Here is an 18,992-nt window from a genome sequence, read left to right as displayed (position 1 = left end):
CTGACCTCATTGGTAGAGCGTAGGAGCCGCAGCCTGTATCCGTGTTGGGTGGGAACAACACGGTCTTCCTAAGAAGAGTATAATGCACGCATGCACGCAGCATTTGACCACTCAGGAAACGCTCTCCTAGGCACTTTGAGCAGATCCCCAGAGCCTCAGCAAAACGGGTCACACTCCATTTTACAGGTAAGGAGTTCAAGGCTGAGAAGACTGAGAGCCTTGACCCCTGGCTTTCAACTAGTAAGGGGCAAAGCCAGGACTGGGACCCACGGTTTTATGACAGATGTGACTCTTCTGCCTGTTGGGAAACCTCCTCCGGGTCCGCGATCCGGAAGCAGAGAATGTGAGCTGTGCCTCTTTTCTGTACAGTCCCTCTACAAGGTCTGCTCCGTGCAGGTCTGCAGGCACCACGACGCTAACGTGTCCTCCCTTCTCTTGCCTCTCTCCAAGGCGGGGAACACGGCCCTGCACCTGGCCTGCCAGAACAGCCACTCCCAGAGCACACGCGTCCTCCTGCTGGGCGGGTCCCGCGCCGACCTCAAAAATAACGTGGGTGAACAAGACGGCGTCTGCCGTGCTCTCTGTGTCATCTTGGAAAACAACCCTGAAACCATACTTGAGTGTTAACATCTAGAAAATAAAAATGTGAAGTGTTTGGGGCCTATCTATCAAGTATTTATTTTTGCTAATTTCCTAAGGGGTTGTTTAGGAGCATGGGAAGAAGGATCGAGACTTGGAAACACTGCTTTTCTCCCGTCCTTTTCCCCTCACTCCTAACCCTGATTTGTTTGATCATTTCCTATAGCGTGTGTTGGTGAGTGCATCTAGGAAGCCTCTGAACGTCTTAGGAAGGTCTCGGGCACACAGTGTTGTACAGTTAGCAAATTCTGGATGATGCCTGCTGGGGAGGTCTCCTGATGCTTCATGCGCAGCATCTACAAGTCAGTTACGGGGGCATCCTTGGAATGAGCTGGTGGGTCAGTAGTTCTGATAGGAATCCTGACCTGAGAGGTCACATGGGCGTCCCTCCTCTCTCCACAAGAAGCTGTTTTCTTTCTAAGTCCCAGGCCCCAGCCGCTCAACTAGGGACTCTGACAGGCATGTCCTTAAGAAATGGCCTTAGCTGGGTCTCTGTGACTGGGAGCAGACTCATTTACGGTGATTCTCAGAATGCCTGAGCCTCAGCTTTGCACTTGGCTCCTCTTCGTCTAGGGAGAAAGTTAGACCGAGTGGTGGCCATCGCCAGACAGAGCTACAGCAGGAATGTTAAGAGAACACTACAGAATGTCACGACTCTGTTTCCAGTGTTGTTGCCTCTCTGGGGCTGTTTGCCTGTGACCACTGAGATAGGTCCCGGCCCTGAGTTTTTCTGACTGCCCTTTTCATGCCCTGTGTCAGCTCCCCGGACTCATATTGCTCCATATGGGATATTGGGGTCCAACTAAAATGGGATGCAACTTGAATTTTTAAGGATGTGTGATCTTAAATTTAGCAACTTGCCCTGCTGCCCAATCCTTAGAGCCATGATGAATCTGTGAAGGGAAAGGCTCATTTCCAAAGCCGTGCTCTTGGTCTTAGTTCAGTATACTCCTGAGTTTGGGTTGTAGGAGAGGATGGGGTCGGTGGATTCGTATCAGTGCTGGGTAAGCAGAGCCTGCCTTGGCTATCGAGAGGGTCTCACGGGGAGCAGGCGTCCCGCGTGGAGGGAAATCGGCTGCAGACAGCAGCAAAGGGCTGTGAGTCTGGGAGTGGAGCATCCACCGTGAAAGAGAGTTTATAATTCAGGCCGACACCCTCCAAAGAATATATGTCAGTCTGCCAGCTTTTAAACGATATTTTCTTTTTACTTTATGTCTTGTTTTGTAACCGCTCAGACTGTGCTTAGAGTTTGATTTCTGTCCGCAGGCAGGCGACACCTGTTTGCACGTTGCCGCGCGCTATAATCACTTGTCCGTCATTAAGCTCCTCCTCAGTGCTTTCTGTTCTGTCCATGAAAAGAACCAGGTCAGTGCATGTGTCCTCCCCATGGCTGCCGGGCCCCTTCCCACAAGGCTAACTGACAGGTGTGTTAGCACAAACAGGCGCAGAGGCCGCTGGGAGCCTCTCTGACTGGGACTCGGCCAGTGCGGGCCTCGCGTGGGTGTTCCGCTGAGTTCCCGTGGCCTGGCTTATCTGGCCTCCTCCAGAGAGCCTGCCCTTATCATTCCAGTGCCTACCACCACATCTGCTTATTGAACATTTATTTTCTGGAGCTCCTGGGGCAGGGTTTTGTTTTCAATGTGATTTTACAAAGGAAACGTGCAAGAATGTGGCTTAGTAAATAAGCAAGGGAAGGAGGCGTCTCCCGACTTGAGTCCTGTTCCTTGTGCTGCCACTTTGAGCTGGTGGAGTACAGTATTGGTTTCTGTAAAACTGGGCACATGATCTGTATCTGTGCCCAATAATGGGGTTTGGAGATAAAGCTGTGACTACTACAGTGTTCCATGGAAATGTGCCTGACTTTCAGGAGTTATTTAGATTCTTTAAAAATGTTGTGATACTTATTGATACCTAAGGGGTGCGTTGTTTGGCTTTTCTGAGTTTGGGTGCATATATCTGAAATTTAAAAAATAGATTGTTATTCAGATTAAATATACCCTGTAATGGTGGTTTCTAACCCTGGCTGCATGTAAGAATCCACAGGGAATTAAAAATACCATTCCCGAGTCCTATCCCAGCTTAAATGTCGAGAATATCCAGGTGATGGGATTTTTAAAAGCTCCTGGCCTTAGTGTGCAGATGGGATTGAGAACCACTGATCTAGCTGAGCAGCTGAATTGTCATTTGTAGCCTCCCAGTGGATTCTAGTTCATCCGATTACCCCTACCCAGCCCCACTAGCCAGTGTTTCTCAACCTTGGTGGCATGTTTCAAGCACCTGGGAGCTTTGAAAAATCACCACGCCCAACCCACCTGTCAGAATAATTACACCGGAATGTCTGGGGTGGGACCCAGGCATCAGTAGTTTTAAAACTGTTCCAATGTGCAGCCAAGATCAGAAAACCCTGCTCCACAGCTCCCCACCCCCAACACACAGTCAAGTGACTCAGTGCGAAATAACACGTCTCCTCCCCGCGCCCCTTGCGGGGAAGAGGGCCACAGGAATGACTACATTTTCATGCTGTCAGGAAAAAAGTATCAGAGTGCTTTACCTGATCACCTAATGGTGGAGAATGAATTATTACACTTCTCCCGTAGCTGCCTGACTTATTTGTATCATTCTGTTGGGAGGGGAGAAAAAAAGAGCGTCTGAATTTGGAATTGGCTCACCAAGCTGCATTTTTCCAAATCCTCCTTTCATAGTTGATGAACTAAAACATTTTCTGTATAAAGAAAATAAAAACTCACAGGTTATTTGGTAAGACGTGGAAAACAGCTGGTGTTAAGCGAACACTAGTTCTCAGTCGCTCCACCCAGCAAAGAACACCTGAGCCTGCAGAGCGATTCCCAGCGGCCCCTGCACATCCCCGGGGGTGCTTGTAGAAAGAGCTGTCTCCACAGTGCTCACTCCTCCTAGTGCTCAGCAACCAAGGGTTCTCTGCCCTCTCCCCTGCCTGGGCAGTGGGACATGGTCCAGAGCTCCAGACGGCCGCCCACTGGCCCCTGGCTACCTGCCACCATCCCGCATCAGCGCAGGATCCAGCTCTGACCATTCTCAACAACCCCAGCCCAGCATGACTTTGCCCGGTGCGCTTCATCCTGTGGTTTCTGGTACCCCAGTCAGAAGGGAATGTGATATTTGTGCATAGCTCGATTAGTTCCACCATCTTTAGAAAGAACCACATAACCCTTGAGCAAAGGGCGCCCTGTCGGTCTTTAGCAAATCTTAGGTCGACTTTGAAAAGCCACCGCCAAACGACAAGCTGGAGGGCTGTGGGCCGTGATCAGATGGGGTTTAGCAGGCTTTCTTCTGATGAATTTCAGGCTGGAGACACTGCGCTTCATATTGCTGCTTCTCTAAATCACAAGAAGGTGGTTAAAATCTTACTGGAAGCTGGAGCAGATGGGACCATTGTTAATAATGTAAGTTGAGGCTGGCTGGTGTGCTTACTGGTTGAGTGTCGGCCCGTGCACCGAAAGGTCGCCGGTTCAATTCCCGGTCAGGGCACATGCCCAGGTTGTGGGCCCGATCCCCAGTGGGCGGCATGCAGGAGGCGGCCAATCGATGTTCTCTCTCATGGATGTTTCTCTCTCTTCTCCCTCTCCCCTCCTCTCTTTCTAAAATCAATAAAGAAAAGAAAAAAATAAAATAAAATAATGTAAGTTGAGTTACAGCAATGTTTTCTAAAGGCCTTTCCACCCCTTTGCAGAATGGGCTTGGTGTTACCACCACCTCTGAGGGCTGGTAGCCTCTAGCCTCCCGCCTCCCAGCCTCACTCTGGAAGAGTGTAGGTTCTGAAAAGCCGGCACCGTGGGGCCCTCAGGGGTGGCCTGAGGAGACCCTCCCGGTTAGCAGCCCTATGAGTTGACCAGCCCTGAGGGCTCATCTTCAGATTCCTTGCTGAAGTGAGTACATCCTGGTGTGAAAAAGGTCAGGATGTCAAAGTAAGCTAACAAGTGGATGTTGCTATACACACATGTGGTCCTCAAAAAAATGGCCACCTGGTCACCAGATTAATCCTCAAAACTTCTAACTCCTTTCTCTCCAAATTCACCAAATCTCCCCACCCCCGACTCTTAATATGCCCCTCGCACCTCCCTTCCTCCACCCCCCCCCCTCTTTCTGTCTCCCAGATCCTAGAGCAGCCACCAGCTCAGGTGCCGTTTTTCAAAGCTGCTCTGGGGACGCTGCCCTCCTGAAATATCAGACTGAGGGGGCGGAATAGTTGTGTGAGTGTCGGGGAGTCAGGGATGTTGAAGCTAGTGAAGGCTCCCGTATCTAGTGTCCCCCTTCCCCACAGTTCTGACCTGTATTGGGTGGTACCTTAAGTACCTCTCCAATGGTGCCTTGAACACCTTTCCCATCTGTTGAATCTCGCTGTTTATCAACTCTTGGTGTTTGGCTTAACCTCCCTAAGCCTCACTATGGCCATAGCTTCCTAACTGGTTTTCACAATCCAGTTCCAGAGACTCTGGTTGGACCCTCATCTGCCCTTCAGGTGTCTTCTCCCCTGTTCTCCAGGGAAATTTCATTGCTTGGCTGGGTTTTATGATCCTTTGAGTTTCCTCAACTGAAATCTTCCTCCTTGACCCCGTCTGGTTTTTACCTTTCTTCATCTCTTTTCCACACTATTCCTCGGTGGGAAGTGCCCCCGGCCTTTGCCTCCTGGAGCACTTAAGAAAGGGTCAGCTCTTACCCTTTCTGGCTGTGCCCTCAGGGGGAACTTGGGAGGCGGCTCCAGGGCAGGGCCATGTCGTCTGTGTTCTGTTGAGCACGTGTCGGTGCTGGTGTGACAGTGCAGGGCTGCTGTCCCCGCTGGGCTGTGGGGGGGGGGGTTGGTGGCCAGTGCTCACTGTTCTCCCCTGTGCCCTTCCCTAGGCAGGCCAGACCCCCCTGGAGACTGCCCGCTACCACAACAATCCAGAAGTTGCTCTTCTCCTCACGAAAGCTCCCCAGGTAGGACGTATTGCATTTTCTATTGTGTTGATGACGTGGGGCTGCAGAGTCATTGGCAGTCAATAAAAAGTAACTTAAACAGGGAACCGATGGGCTTACTAACCAGGCGGTGGGAACGCAGGGACCCATGTGAGCCTCCAGGTAACCAGAACCGGAGACTTCAGGCCCAGCAAGCTGCTCTCCACGCTTGGACACCATTTTGTCACTGTCAGCTTCCTGGACTAGGACTCTGGAGGTGCTCAGTCAGGAAGAAGTTCCAGTTCACAACAGCACAGGAGCCTGGGCCAAGTGCCCGAACAAGGCCGCAGAGGCTTTAAGAAGGTGGTGCATCCATCTGACCAGGTGGTCAAAGGCCGTTTTCCAGAGAAAGGTGGGAGGAGGGGCCTGTTCTGAGCAAACAAAGCAGTAAATGTTCACTTCCAGGCAGTTAAGTATGGTATGGTTTTCTCTTCTTTTTTATTGAATAATGGTATTTTGGTAATCGGTCAGTTTTAATAAAAGATGACTGATATCATTTGAGTTGAGGTTGAAATGATCTAAGTAATGAAATTTAATAATGATCACTTATATGCTAGTCATAATTCACCCTGAAATAAGTTTTATTTTTTCATATTACCTTTCACTGACACATAATTTTATATCATTGTGCCTATAATGTATACACCCTTTGTAGTCTGACCTTCTTCTAACTGTAATAGGAAAATGTTTTGCAGTCATCACAATTTTTCATCATAATGGAGGCATAGTATTATTTTTTATTGCTGTCTATATTTTGTTAAACCATTTCTTTAACATAGAACATTTAGGTTATTTCCCAATTGGATCTAGTTTGTGTTATATTATAGTAAATGCTGGTTTGCGTGCCACCTAATTCTGGCCACTGTTGCAAGAAGATAAAGTGTCAGGGAGCCAGAGGAAGACCCTGGGCACCGGCCTGCTGCATTTTAGCTCAGCCCCAGCCAGCCCAGGGTTCTGCATGGCCCTTATTGCATTTAACTTTTAAGAACATGCCTGAAAGAAGCAGTTTTTGGAAACGGTTAAGATTTTTGTGTTTTGCAAAATTGATCACCGTCTTACCCATGGAGTTGATTCTTCTCCGTGGTCCCTGGAAGTCTATAGAGCCCCTGACAGGTGCAAGTCAGTGCTTTTTTGGGAAAAGACTCCACTTCTCTCCTGTTATTTACAAAGAAATCATCAGTGGGATTGATTCATGAACCTTGATAGAAAAATGCTAGTCTTTCATGGATCAAAAGTCCAAGGTGCTTATATTAAGTGTCGGAACTCATCACAGTTAATCTGGCATTTCAGCATTTGGCATTTTGATGGACAGCCAGCCGCGTGCTCAGACACATGAAATCATTAATTCTCATGGGGTGGAGGATCCCAGGCAAATAGGTACTGATGGGCCTTTGACTCATCTGTTGTTTTTCTTCCAGAGCCCAAGGATCCTAATTCACAGGGAAGCTTTACTCTAGACAGTTTTCCTGTGTGATTCTCCTTTAGTGTTTCCATTGACCTCAGTGCCCTGGCCAGTTTGGTTCAGTGATTAGAGCATCAGCTCGCGTACCAAACAGTCTTGGGTTCAGTTCCCACTTAAGGACACATACTGGGGTTGCAGGTTCAATCTCCAGCCCTGGTCAGGATGCATGTGGGAGGCAACCAATTATTGTTTCTCTCCCCCTCTCCCCCTTTCCCCACCATGCTCCCCCCACCCCACCTTGCTCCCTCCTTCCCTTCCACTCTCTCTAAAAATCAGTGAAGAAAATAATCCTCATGTGAGGATTAACACACACACACACACACACACACACAAGCAAGTCTTGCCACGCTCATAATGAATTATAAATAGGATGACATTTTATGAAAGTTTATTTTATATAATTGTACATGCTAAACTCTATTCTCAGCACAAAGAAGGAACTTTGGAATATGCGCTAAGTTACATGCCTGCTGTTCTGTTGTTTTATAGCTACAGAAATAGCTTTACTGCTTGTGTTGCCTAAAAGAAGAAGTCCCTTTGCCGTGTTGCCTTAGTTGACCATGGAACCGAGGATATTTTTTCCCAAGGCTTTGAGATCAGTATTTCTGTGAATTGGAAAAATTGTTGTTTCATTTGGTAGATGTATGAGTTTTCCACTGGCTAGTCATGTGGCCTAATGTGGCCTATTGTTTCTGGTGACTGTTTTTAGTTGGGGTGACCTCTGAGTGTCACTTCTCATTTTTGATTGACATGGTTCAAAAGTGCTTCTGAAAGTGAATGTTGGGCTGATTCGGGGTCTGGAGCCTGTTGTCAGGGCCCCTAAGCTGGGTGAGCGACAGCGCTGGCCGCTTCCTTTCATCACACTCGGCTTTCCAGTGCGTCTAAGTTTAGCGTTAGGAATGGCTCAGGACAGTGGTTCTCAGACTTTTGGTTTAAGGACCCTTTTACATTTTAAAATATTTTGAAGGTCACAAGGAGCTTTGTTTTTGTGAATTTTATCCATCAGTGGTTACTGTATTTAAAATTAAACTTGAGAAATATTAAAGATGTTTATTAATTTAAAAATTAGAAGTCCCGGGGAGGGAAGAGGGAAACAAAGAGCTTATGCGTATAAGCATAACCAGTGGACATGGACAACTGTGCTGGGGGAAGGGCGGGAGGAGGGTGTCAATGGGGGAAAAGGAGAAACATCGCTATCAAAAATAAATTAATTAAAAAGAATTAGAAGTCCATTTTGTGTTCATAGCAATAGCATTGTTTTGTGGGAAAAACCCTTTCAGAACAGAAATGGAGCTGAGCAGCGCTGTTCTGCATTTTCACAGTTCTCCTTGCTGTCTTACCTAGAAGGCAGCAGGGTTCATCGGCTTCCACGCTGTCTGTTGCCTTATTATGTCTGCAGCCCCGGGTAAATGCCACTGAACACTCACGAGAGAGCGAGCGTGAGAAAGGCCACGGTATCTTCATATTAGAAAAGTTTTAATTTCATGGGCCCAGGGGTCTCTAGACTTTCAGAACTGCTAGCTCAGAGGGTAACAATAGGGTTTAAAAGTCAGGTTTATTCGCAGGGCAAATATTGCTGGGGATTTTCCCTTTCCGTGATGCCCACTGCCCGTTCTTTTTGTGGTAATCGTGTCACTTGAATATAATGAACTTGAGAAGAAAGTCTGAAACTGAGATGAAAAACACCATGCGGAACTTCAGAGAGCCCTTATCTATTTATATAAGAGGACGATAACCTGTTGTTTTATTGCAGAAAGATAGTGTGAACTTGAAAAGTGTTTTGCTTTCTGGGCCTCCTGACAGGTGAAAGGGGTGAACGGTGAAGGCTTCCGCTGCCTCAGACACCTGTGTGCCGCCAAAGCGCCCTCGGCCACTTAGGCAGCTCCGAGTGGCCCACGTGGGCACAGAGACAGCGGACAGTCGCTGAGGGTCCCAGGTGCACCAGCCAAGACCTCCTCTGTCTTGGTTAACCCCACAACCCCGCCTGTGTTCACATTTGAGAAGAGAGAGCACAGAGGCGTCAGTTAACTTGTCCAAAGGCCCTGCGGCCAGCTGCTGGGTCTCGGGCCCCCTGTGTGCTCATGCCCTCCCCCCACTCTGAGGGCTGACCAAATGCTTCCGTTTGAGGAAGAGGCTCCTGCCCTGAGGTTGGTACCATAGATCATATATGCACCTCGATCATTTTTAATCACATTTTTTATGACTTGAATATGGTTTGACCAAGAGATCGGCTGGTTTGGGTCCAGTGTACCAAGATAGTGGGTGGGACTGTGCCTGGCACAGGGCTGCCACCTGGCACAGCTCCAGGGACGCCGTCCATAGCATCGGTCGGTGTGAACAGTGCTCTCTGGAGCTAAGCGGTGCACAGCCTGCACACAGCTGTGGGGTGGCCCTGGCCTGGCACTTAAATGCCTGCGATTGTCTTAGACTGTAAGCTGCTTGAGATCAGGGACAGTGTCTGTCTCTGGGCCGGACGTGCCCAGCACAGGATCTGGGAGGCACTGCAGGTGGTCTGAGTGCCGGGTCTCTCCTGCCGGCTGGAATTCCGCTGCCCGAGCGCCAGGCCCCAGGACAGCACTCTCAGGACCGCGCTCCACAGGTTTGTAACAGTGCCTCTTGCCTCCTTCAGGTCTTGCGCTTCAGCCGTGGGCGAAGTCTGAGGAAAAAGAGAGAGAGGCTCAAGGAAGAGAGGAGAGCTCAGTCTGTGCCAAGAGATGAGGTGGCACAAAGCAAGGTGGGGGGTAACCCTCCGCCCCTCCCCGCTCACCTGCTCTGCGGTGGGCCCTCCTCCCGCCTTCCCTGGCTTCACCGGCGGCTGCCACGCCCTCTGTCTCCTCCTTCCACTGGGGTCCTTCAGACTACGGCCCTCTGTGCCCTGTGTCTTCTCGCCTCCCCTGCTCCGGGACGTCAGACCGTGTGCCCGTCTTTCCCAGCCCCTGGTGTGCTGGTGGCTGGCCCGTGTCTGTGGCCAGCACTGCCGCTCTGCCGCTGTGCCCATGAGTGGAAAGCAGAGCTTTTCTGAGTGCGGTGGGCACTCTGCCATCTGGGGCCTTGTTAGAAATGCAGATTCGGGGGCCTCCCCTCAGATCCCTGGGTCAGAAACCCCGGGGTGGGGCCCAGCAATCAGTGTTTAAACAAGTCCTCCAGGGGTTCTGAGGTGGATTCAGCTTGCGGAGCCGGGGGCATTGGTTGCTTCCTCCCTTTCTGCTTAGGGAGTGGCCTGAGGCTGTGTTCGTCCATATGGCCCTCTTGTGAAAATTACAAGAAGATGCTCTCTGGGCAGACCACCCCCGCACGGGACATATGGCGAATAGAGCCTAAGTTGGATTTCAGCTCCCTGTGCCCTACTTACCCCTTGGCGAGGTGGCCGTGCGCAGTGAACAGCTTGCACGGCGACTCGGCAGCCTGGAAGGAACCCGCTGTCTCAGCTGCCCCCTGGGATAGGAGAGCACTCGGGACAATAAAGTTTTATGCCCAGTACTTTCTCTGCTATTTCAAATCCTCTTATCAATACCCAGGGTTAAGGCTTCGTAACTGATTACGTTCCTGTGTGTGAATTGTACAATTAATTTATAAAAGTTCTCACAAGGACCAGAAACTTTGTTTTCTCATTTCCGAGGTTACGCTCTGCTTTAAATTGTGAGGGTCCAAGTCCAGAGAATGAGTGGGGTGGTTTTCTGTTGAAATCCAAAAGACCAGAACTCTCTCATGCTGAGGTTCCTGAAATCCACATAGAATTAGACCTAAGATTTTATTTAGTTTGATGCCTAATAAAGTAAGACCCAAATATTCAGCTGGCTGGGGAAAATGCACATGTTCGGTTACGACCATGAAGCCATGCCCTGTGCTGAAGTGTGTCATCGGCGAAGGTTCCCGTGGGTCCTGTGGGGATGGGGTCCTGCAGACAGAATCTTACCCTGTGATTGGAAAAGGCCAAGGGGGCGAGGAGAACAGTTTTCTGGGCTTTCTTTCCTCTGTAGGGAAGTGTCTCGGCAGGAGACACCCCTAGCAGTGATCAGGCAGCACCCAGAAAAGAAGAGGCCAGAGAAGATTTCCTGTCGGCCTCCCCAGAGCCCCGAGCAAAGGACAACAGGAGGAGAAAGTCAAGGCCCAAGGTCAGGAGGCACGTGAAAGCAGCCGAGTTGGTGGAGGGCCCTGGGATAGTGTCAGGCCCGACAGCTAAAAAGCTCCTTCACGTGGCTGGCTGGTTTGGAGCCAGAGCACAGAACGTGAATCTGGTTAATGTCAGACACAAGGTTGGCGTGCTGATGCATTTCTTTGGACATGTGGTACTTGCGGTAGAATGCCATGAGATGAAGCCAGGTGGGGTTCTCTGCCCCAAAGTGGGGGAGACAGGAGCCACTGGCCGGGGGTCAATCTTGCAGCTGTCACCACATTGAAGGGTGTTGTCTCTTCCTCTTCCACAGGTGTCAGCATTTTCTGACCCCACCCCACCTGCAGACCAACAGCCTGGACACCAGAAGAACGTACATGCTCATAATCACCAGAAAAAGAGGCCCAGGCATCGATGTTCACCCCCACCCCCTCCCCACGAGTTCCGAGCCTACCAGCTGTACACGCTGTACCGGGGCAAGGACGGGAAAGTGATGCAGGTACCTGCCGAGCCGGACATGGGACTGGAGGCCTTCAGCAAGTTGGCTGTTGGACACTATGTCTGGGGGCTGACATCCACTTTAGGCATTGGCTTAAGTAGATATGAGCTCTGAGGAGAAGGCAGATGGCCCACGCCACCTAAACCATGAGGTTCAGCTGCTGTCATTTGGGCCCAGGCAAGCGGAGGGGTTACAAACCTGTCGCTAGATAGTGACTAGATAATCTCGAGGGCCTGGTGTGGATAAAAGCAGCCCAAGGATTGGGACCACACTATCCCCTCTGAATCCGCTAGTGCCTATTGGACCCAACATCTGGCCCATGGGACATTCCACAGTTATGCCAGGGCTGAGTGTCTTCATCCTCTGTACCCCCTGCTGTGCTGATAAGTACTTATAATGGCATAAGATGGGTACTCAAAACCGATTTCTTGAAGGAACAAATGAGTTGGATTGGTTCCTTTTTTGTTTTCCTCTTAGGCGCCAGTAAATGGTTGTCGATGTGAGCCCCTGATCAGCAAGCTGGAGAATCAGTTGGAGGCCACTGTGGAGGAGATCAAAGTGGAGCTGGGATCAGTTCAGGATAAAATGAATACAAAGCTGGGGCACATGGAGAGTAAGACCCAGCACCAAGTGAGTGAGCCCCTCAGCCTCTGCATGGAGAGGTGTTCTGGTGGGAGCTGGGATGGGACAGATACCCGAGCACACTTCTGTTCTGCCAACTGCCCTGAGCCTGTCGGTGGGCTGGCAGGGAGGGGCCAGCTCTGTGTTTCTGTTAACGCTTGTTTATTTAAAATTTTAAAGAACATGTTTGTGCTTCTGTTTATAAAAGTAATATGTACCTATTACAGAGCATTTTTTAAGGTATGAAAATTAGAAAGGAAAATAAATCCTCTATAAGCCTACCATGATGAAAAAACAGTATTAATATTTGGGTTTATTTTCTTCCAGTCTTTTTATACGTCTATGTGCTCCACACCCCTTTCCCATTACACACAAAATTAAAGTGATCATGTCTAAAGTTTTTTCTTCTTCCAAGCTTTTTATTCTGAAAATGTTCAAGCATAGAGGAAGGTAGAGATGAGAGTATGAGGAATGCCCGTATGGCCCGCCTGGGCCGGGCTCAGGGCCGCCACCTTTGCTTGGTGTCTACACGCTTCCCTCTTGCTGCACTGATGAGCCCCCACCTCCGAGTATGTTCGATGCATTGACTCAGGACTTTCACCACCATCATATCTGAGAAAATTGATAACAATGGTATAATACCCAGTTCAGATTTTCTCAATTCTCCCAAATTTTTTTTTTTTTATAGCTGGATTAGTTTGTTTTTAAATTTTTATTTTTTAATTCCAGTTTACAGTCAATATTTTGTATTCATTTCAGGTGTACAGCATAGTGGGTTTTTTTTGTTTTGTTTTTTTATCCTCACCCGAGGACATTTTTCCATTTTTTGTTCAGGTAGAGTGGGAGGGAGAGAGAGGAACAGAGAGAGAGAGAGAAACATCGATGTGAAAGGAACACATCGAGTGGCTGCCACCCGCACAACCGACCAGGGCCGGGGACAAACTGCAACCGAGGTACATGCCCTTAGCGGGAACGAACCCGGGTCTCTCAGGACCGCAGACCGACGCTCTAACCGCTGAGCCAAACCGGCCAGGGCGCATAGTGGTTTTTATCAGGTTTTCATTTTAAATGCCAGCCCAGGATCCAGCGACTCTTCTGTGAATTTGCGTTACTACTGTGATCTCTTTACCTGGGACAGTTCCCAATTCCTTCCTTCAGCTTGTTTCCCCTCCTATAGTATTAACTGTTGAAAGAGCCCAGGCCGATTGTTGTACAGAGTGCTCTGTGTTCTGGATTTTTCTGGTGGTTTCTTTGTGGTGTTATCTAACTTGTTCCTCTAACCCGGCATGTCTATAAACTGAGAGGCAGTCTCAAGCAGCGGTCCTCAGAGTGTCCCCTGACCAGCGGCACCAGCATCAGTGAGGACTTGGTGGAGGGGGGAGAGGGGATGCAGATTTGGGCCTCATTTCAGATATACTGAATTTAGTTTTATTGTGAATAAAACTTTGGGGGTAATGTCTAGCAACCTGTGTTTTAACAAGACCTTCAGGTAATGCTGGTGCACCTAAAGTTTGAGAAACATTGGTCTAGATCAGTGGTTCTCAACCTGTGGGTCGCAACCCCTTTGGGGGTCGAACGACCCTTTCACAGGGGTCACTGAAGACCATCGGAAAACACATATTTCCAATGGCAATTCATAACAGTAGCAAAATTACAGTTATGAAGTAGCAATGAAAATAATTTTATGGTTGGGGGTCACCACAACATGAGGAACTGTATTAAAGGGTCGCGGCACCAGGAAGGTTGAGAACCACTGGTGTAGATGCTTATTTAGATTCAGGTTAGACATTTTTTTTTGGCAAGAATACTTCATAGTCAATGATGTAAACTTCAAATTATATCACATCAGGAGGCACATTATTAATGATGCTCAGTTTGATCATTTGGATAAGCTGGTAACCACTATCTTGCCATTGTAAAGGTACATTTTCCCTTTGTAAATTAGTAAGAAATGTAAAAATAGTTTAACTTACAAAATAACATTTTTATTGGGGGGAAATTTCACATTGCACAACAATCTTTCATATTGACTCTTCTCAGAGATCTCTTTACTCTTGGTTTGGTGTATTTTCCCATAGGTTTTTCTTGTGTATAGATAGTAACCTATGACATTATCACTTTTAAACAAAAATGGAACCATGCTCTGCTTTTTTTTTTAGCTTACTTTTAAATTTAGTAAGCTGTCTTAAACATCTAAAGCTATGATGTACTTTTTAATGGTGAAGTACTATTCCTGTGTGTGGAGGTTCCACAATTATGCTGCCTGCTTTTTTTAACTTAATTTTATATTAGGAACATTTTCCCTTGGCCTTGGTTCATAGTACAGCATATTAATACAGCATATTAATCGTTTATTTATTTATTTATAACATTTTTTTCTTTATTGATTTTAGATAGAGAGGGAGGGAGAAAGAGATAGAAACATCGATGAGAAAGAACATTGATTGGCCGCCTCCTGCACACCCTGCACTGAGGATCGGGCCCACAACCTGGGCATGTGCCCTGACTGGGAATTGAACTGACGACCTCTTGGTGCATGGGTTGATGCTCAGCCACTGAGCCACACCGGCCAGGCCAACGTAGTTTATTTAACCATTACTTTTAGTTAGACTGTAACGTTGCTTATAATTTTTCACTTACATTTCTATGATGAACATTTAGGGGCATAAACTTTTTTGTTTTTAATGCTGACCCGAGGATATTTCTCCATTTATCTTCAGATAGAGTAGGAGGGAGGGTGGGAGCCAGAGAGAGAGAGAAAAAAATATCGACGTGAGAGAGACACATCAATTGGTTGCCTCCTGCACAACCCCAGCCAGGACCAGGAACCGAACCAAATCCGAGGTATGTGCCCTTGACTGGACTCAAACCCGTGACTCTTTGGTCTGGTCTGCGGGCTGATGCTCTAACCGCTGAGCCAAACTGGCCAGGGCGGGCATAAAGTTTTGATTGCTTTTCAGGTACTGATTACTTCTCAGATTATTTGCTCAAAATTGGGATAACTGGATCCAAAGTTAAGAATATGTTTACAGCTCTTGATAATTATTGGCAAACTACTTAATAGAAAGGTTATACCGCCTGGCCAGTGTGGCTCAGTGGATTGAGTGTCATAGACTGAGAGGTCCCAGTTCAATTGCCAGTCAGGGCACATGCCCAGGTTTCAGGCTCCATCCTCAGTAGGGGGTGTGCAGGAGGCAGCCAATTGCTGTTTCTCTCTCTCATCAATGTTTTTATCTCTCTCTCTAAAAAAATCAATAAAAACCTATTTTAAAAAAGGTTGCACCAATTGATATGCTACCAGCAGTGTCTGAGTTTTTCATCATTTAATATTATCATTTCTTCAAAGTTTTTGCCAAATTAAGGACATTTAAAGTTTAATTTTTATTTCCTTGTTTGTTGGTGAGGTTGAACATTAAAAAAATATATTATTGCCTGGCCGATGTGGCTCAGTGGACTGAGCGTCGGCCCATGGACTAAGAGGTCCTGGTTTGATTCCCTGTTGGGCACATGCCCGGGTTGCGGGCTCCATCCCCAGTAAGGTGTGTGTAGGAGGCAGTCGACTGATGTTTCTTTCTCTTCCTTCCTCTCTCTAAAAAATCAATAAAACATATTTTTAAAAATATTTAATTACAGTTTACACTTATTTTGGCCCTGGCCAGGTAGCTCAGTTGGTTAGAGCATCATCCCAATACGCCAAGGTTGTGGGTTCAGCCCCTGACAGGGCACATACAGGAGGTGTCAACCAATGAATAAGTAAATAAGTGGAACAACAAACTGATGTTTTTTCCCCCTCTCTCTTTCTCTTTCCCTCTCTCTCCCTGTCTCTTTCTCCCTCCCCTCCTTCCCTTTCTTTCCCTTCTTCTCTCTCTAAAATCAATAAATTTAAAATTTTATTTTGTATTAGTTTCAGGTGTACAGCATAGTGGTTAGACAATCATATACTTTACAGAGTGATCCCCGGTCTTTCCTGTACCCACCTGGCACCCTACATAGTTATTACAGCATCATTGGCTGTATCCCCGTGCTGTGCTTGACATCCTGTGACTATTCTGTAACTTCCCGTCTGTGCTCCTCATCCCTTCACCTTTTCCACCCAGCCCCCCAGGCCCCTCCCCTCTGGCAACCATCAGTCAGTCTGTTCTTTGTATTTATGAGTCTGTTTCCTTTCATTTGTTCATTTATTCTGTTCTTTAGATTACATATATAAGTGAAGAGGTGGAACATTTTTAAGCTTTGCTATCTGCGTCTAGTGGAAAGCTCATTTAAGAAATCTTTTCTTAGAGCCATAGTATGTTGGTTAAGACTGTTTTGTGAATGAAAACCCTAGCTAGCGTAAGCCCAAAGAGGACTGTAGGAGTGAATGCTGAGATGTCTCCAGGACCTCTCTCTGGCTCTGGAAGGTGATGGATTGGGGCGCAGACTCTTAGTCCTACTTCCAAATCGCAGGGCAAGGACTGTGGCCCAGCAGGCACTTGCTCTGGCCTGACCCGCGTGCCCAGGAACAAAGCCGTGTATCAAAGTGGTGGTCTTGGCAGAGCCGTCTATGTAGGGGACGGCGGGGGGGGGTGGGCTGCTAATCGTGGAAGACGGAGCAGTTCACAGAAAATCATGAGGGCTGAAGAGACAGAACAGAAGGTACTCCCCACATCTCCAGAACTGATGCTGTATTTTTTTTTTTTCCAAAAATCTGAGTATGGATCATCTTGTGGGTCCCTCAGGGGCTGGCTCCCCTAACAAAGCCTTTCTCTTCTTTGGAGCTGGTCAGCGCAGTGAAGGTGCAGCTCTGTAGGGCGTTAGGGCCCTGCAGGCAATGTCCAGATGAAGAGGGCACCCAGAGGGCCTCCTTCTCTGAAGCAGCCCCGCTGAACGCCTTCCAGAGCCTTCTTCACGCTTGCTTGGCCTACTTCTAATGAAGCACCAAGAGGATTTGTTCCCTGGGAAAGCTGAATGAAAGCCCTGAGTGTCCGGCTTCTTTCGCTACCTCTTGGGCCGCCGCTAACATTTGAAGGGAGAATGAATAGCTTCATAGTTGAAGCAAGAGTTTCTCCTTTCAGCACAGAGAGTCCCAAACAAGATGAACCCCAAGAGGCCCACACCAAGATACATCATCATCAAAATGCAAAAGGTTCAAGACAAAGAGATAATCTTTTTTTTTTTTTTTTTATCCTCGCCCGAGGACATTTTTCCATTTTTTGCTCAGGTAGAGTGGGAGGGAGAGAGAGGAACATCAACGTGAAAGGAACACATCGAGTGGCTGCCACCCGCACAACCAACCAGGGCCGGGGACAAACTGCAACCTAGGTACATGCCCTTAGCGGGAACCGAACCTGGGTCTCTCAGGACCGCAGGCCGACGCTCTAACCGCTGAGCCAAACTGGCCAGGGCCAAAGAGAGAATCTTAAAAGCAGCAAGAGAAAGGCAGCTAGTTACCTACAAGGGAGTTCCCATTAGGCTGTCAGCTGATTTCTCAAAAGAAACTTTGCAGGCCAGAAGGGAGTGGCAAGAAATATTCAGAGTGATGGAAAGCAAGACCCTACAACCAAGATTACTCTATCCTGCAAAGCTGTCATTTAGAATCGATGGCCATATAAAAACTTTCCCAGACAAGAAAAAGTTAAAGGAGCTCATCACCACCAAACCGTTATTATATGAAATGATGAAGGGTCTTTTTGAAGAAAAAGATAAAATATATGAACAAACAAAATGGCAATGAATACATATCTATCAACAATGGAATCTACAAACAAAATGAACAGGAAGAACAGAAACATTCTCATAGATACAGAGAACATTTTGTTGGTTGCCAGATGGGAGGGGGTTTGGGGGAATGGGTGAAAAAGGTGAAGGGATTAAGAAGTACAAATTGGTTGCTAAACTGACAAACCTCAAAGGGAAAGGGGCTGGGGAGGGGGGGGGTGGGAAGAAATAAACCAAAGAACTTATATGCATAACCAATGGACACAGACAATAGTGTGGGAAAAGGTGGGAGGGGGGCGGGAGTGGGAAGGAGGGAGTCAATGGGGGAAAAAATGTGGAACATCTGTAATACATTTTACATCCAACAATAAAGATTAAAAAAATAAATAAAGTACATACAACAGTGCCTGAAAAAAAAAAAAGAGTTTCTCCTTTCAATCATCGTCATGGGAACACTGTTCTGAGACCTATAGAAATTCTCTTTTACCTACAAGGTCTGCATTGACTCCGGTTTTATATTTACTGTGCATTCCTAGTCTCTCAAACTCTTTAGGAACTTGAACAGGTGAGAAAAAGAAACATTGGCCTACATGGACTCCTGCTTAGGATTCTGAGACATGAACCCCATGACTACTGTATGAAAACAGGATAGACGGAGTGGGGAGGTTTGCTTGCATTGTCTCTGGTCCCTGTTTGGTACCCAGATCCCCTCCTCGGCGGTCCATCCTGGGCCATCTCAGTCATGTGCTCTTTCCCGTTGAATCCTAGATGCGTGTTCTGGACAAGCTGATGGTCGAGCGGCTCTCAGCAGAGAGAACGGAGTGCCTGAACCGCCTGCAGCAGCACGCAGACGCCGAGAAGCACGAGGGGGAGAAGCGACAGGTGCGAGCCAGTCTGCCTGTCCTCCCCTGTGATTTACCGCACTTCAGGCCCAGGCCCCCTGAATGTGTTTGCATTACAATGCGTGTCGTTTGCATAACTCTGCA

The 18,992-nt window shown here is 47.8% G+C and overlaps 1 protein-coding gene across 1 annotated transcript in view; it reads left to right on the top strand.

Moving 5' to 3' along the window:
- ANKRD6 (ankyrin repeat domain 6) overlaps positions 1–18,992 on the top strand; it is a 66,672-nt gene that overhangs the window by 45,343 nt on the left and 2,337 nt on the right. The window contains exons 6-14 of the mRNA XM_036248398.1: positions 451–549; positions 1,906–2,004; positions 3,963–4,061; positions 5,518–5,595; positions 9,705–9,809; positions 11,056–11,190; positions 11,503–11,688; positions 12,166–12,318; positions 18,775–18,888. Coding sequence (XP_036104291.1) covers positions 451–549; positions 1,906–2,004; positions 3,963–4,061; positions 5,518–5,595; positions 9,705–9,809; positions 11,056–11,190; positions 11,503–11,688; positions 12,166–12,318; positions 18,775–18,888 — 1,068 coding nt within the window. The remainder of the gene's footprint in view (positions 1–450; positions 550–1,905; positions 2,005–3,962; positions 4,062–5,517; positions 5,596–9,704; positions 9,810–11,055; positions 11,191–11,502; positions 11,689–12,165; positions 12,319–18,774; positions 18,889–18,992) is intronic.

Source organism: Molossus molossus, unplaced genomic scaffold (genome assembly GCF_014108415.1).
Source record: "Molossus molossus isolate mMolMol1 unplaced genomic scaffold, mMolMol1.p scaffold_m16_p_8, whole genome shotgun sequence".
NCBI lineage: Eukaryota > Metazoa > Chordata > Mammalia > Chiroptera > Molossidae > Molossus > Molossus molossus.
Note: the sequence above shows the minus strand (reverse complement) of the source record. Positions and strands in the feature narration are given on the sequence as shown.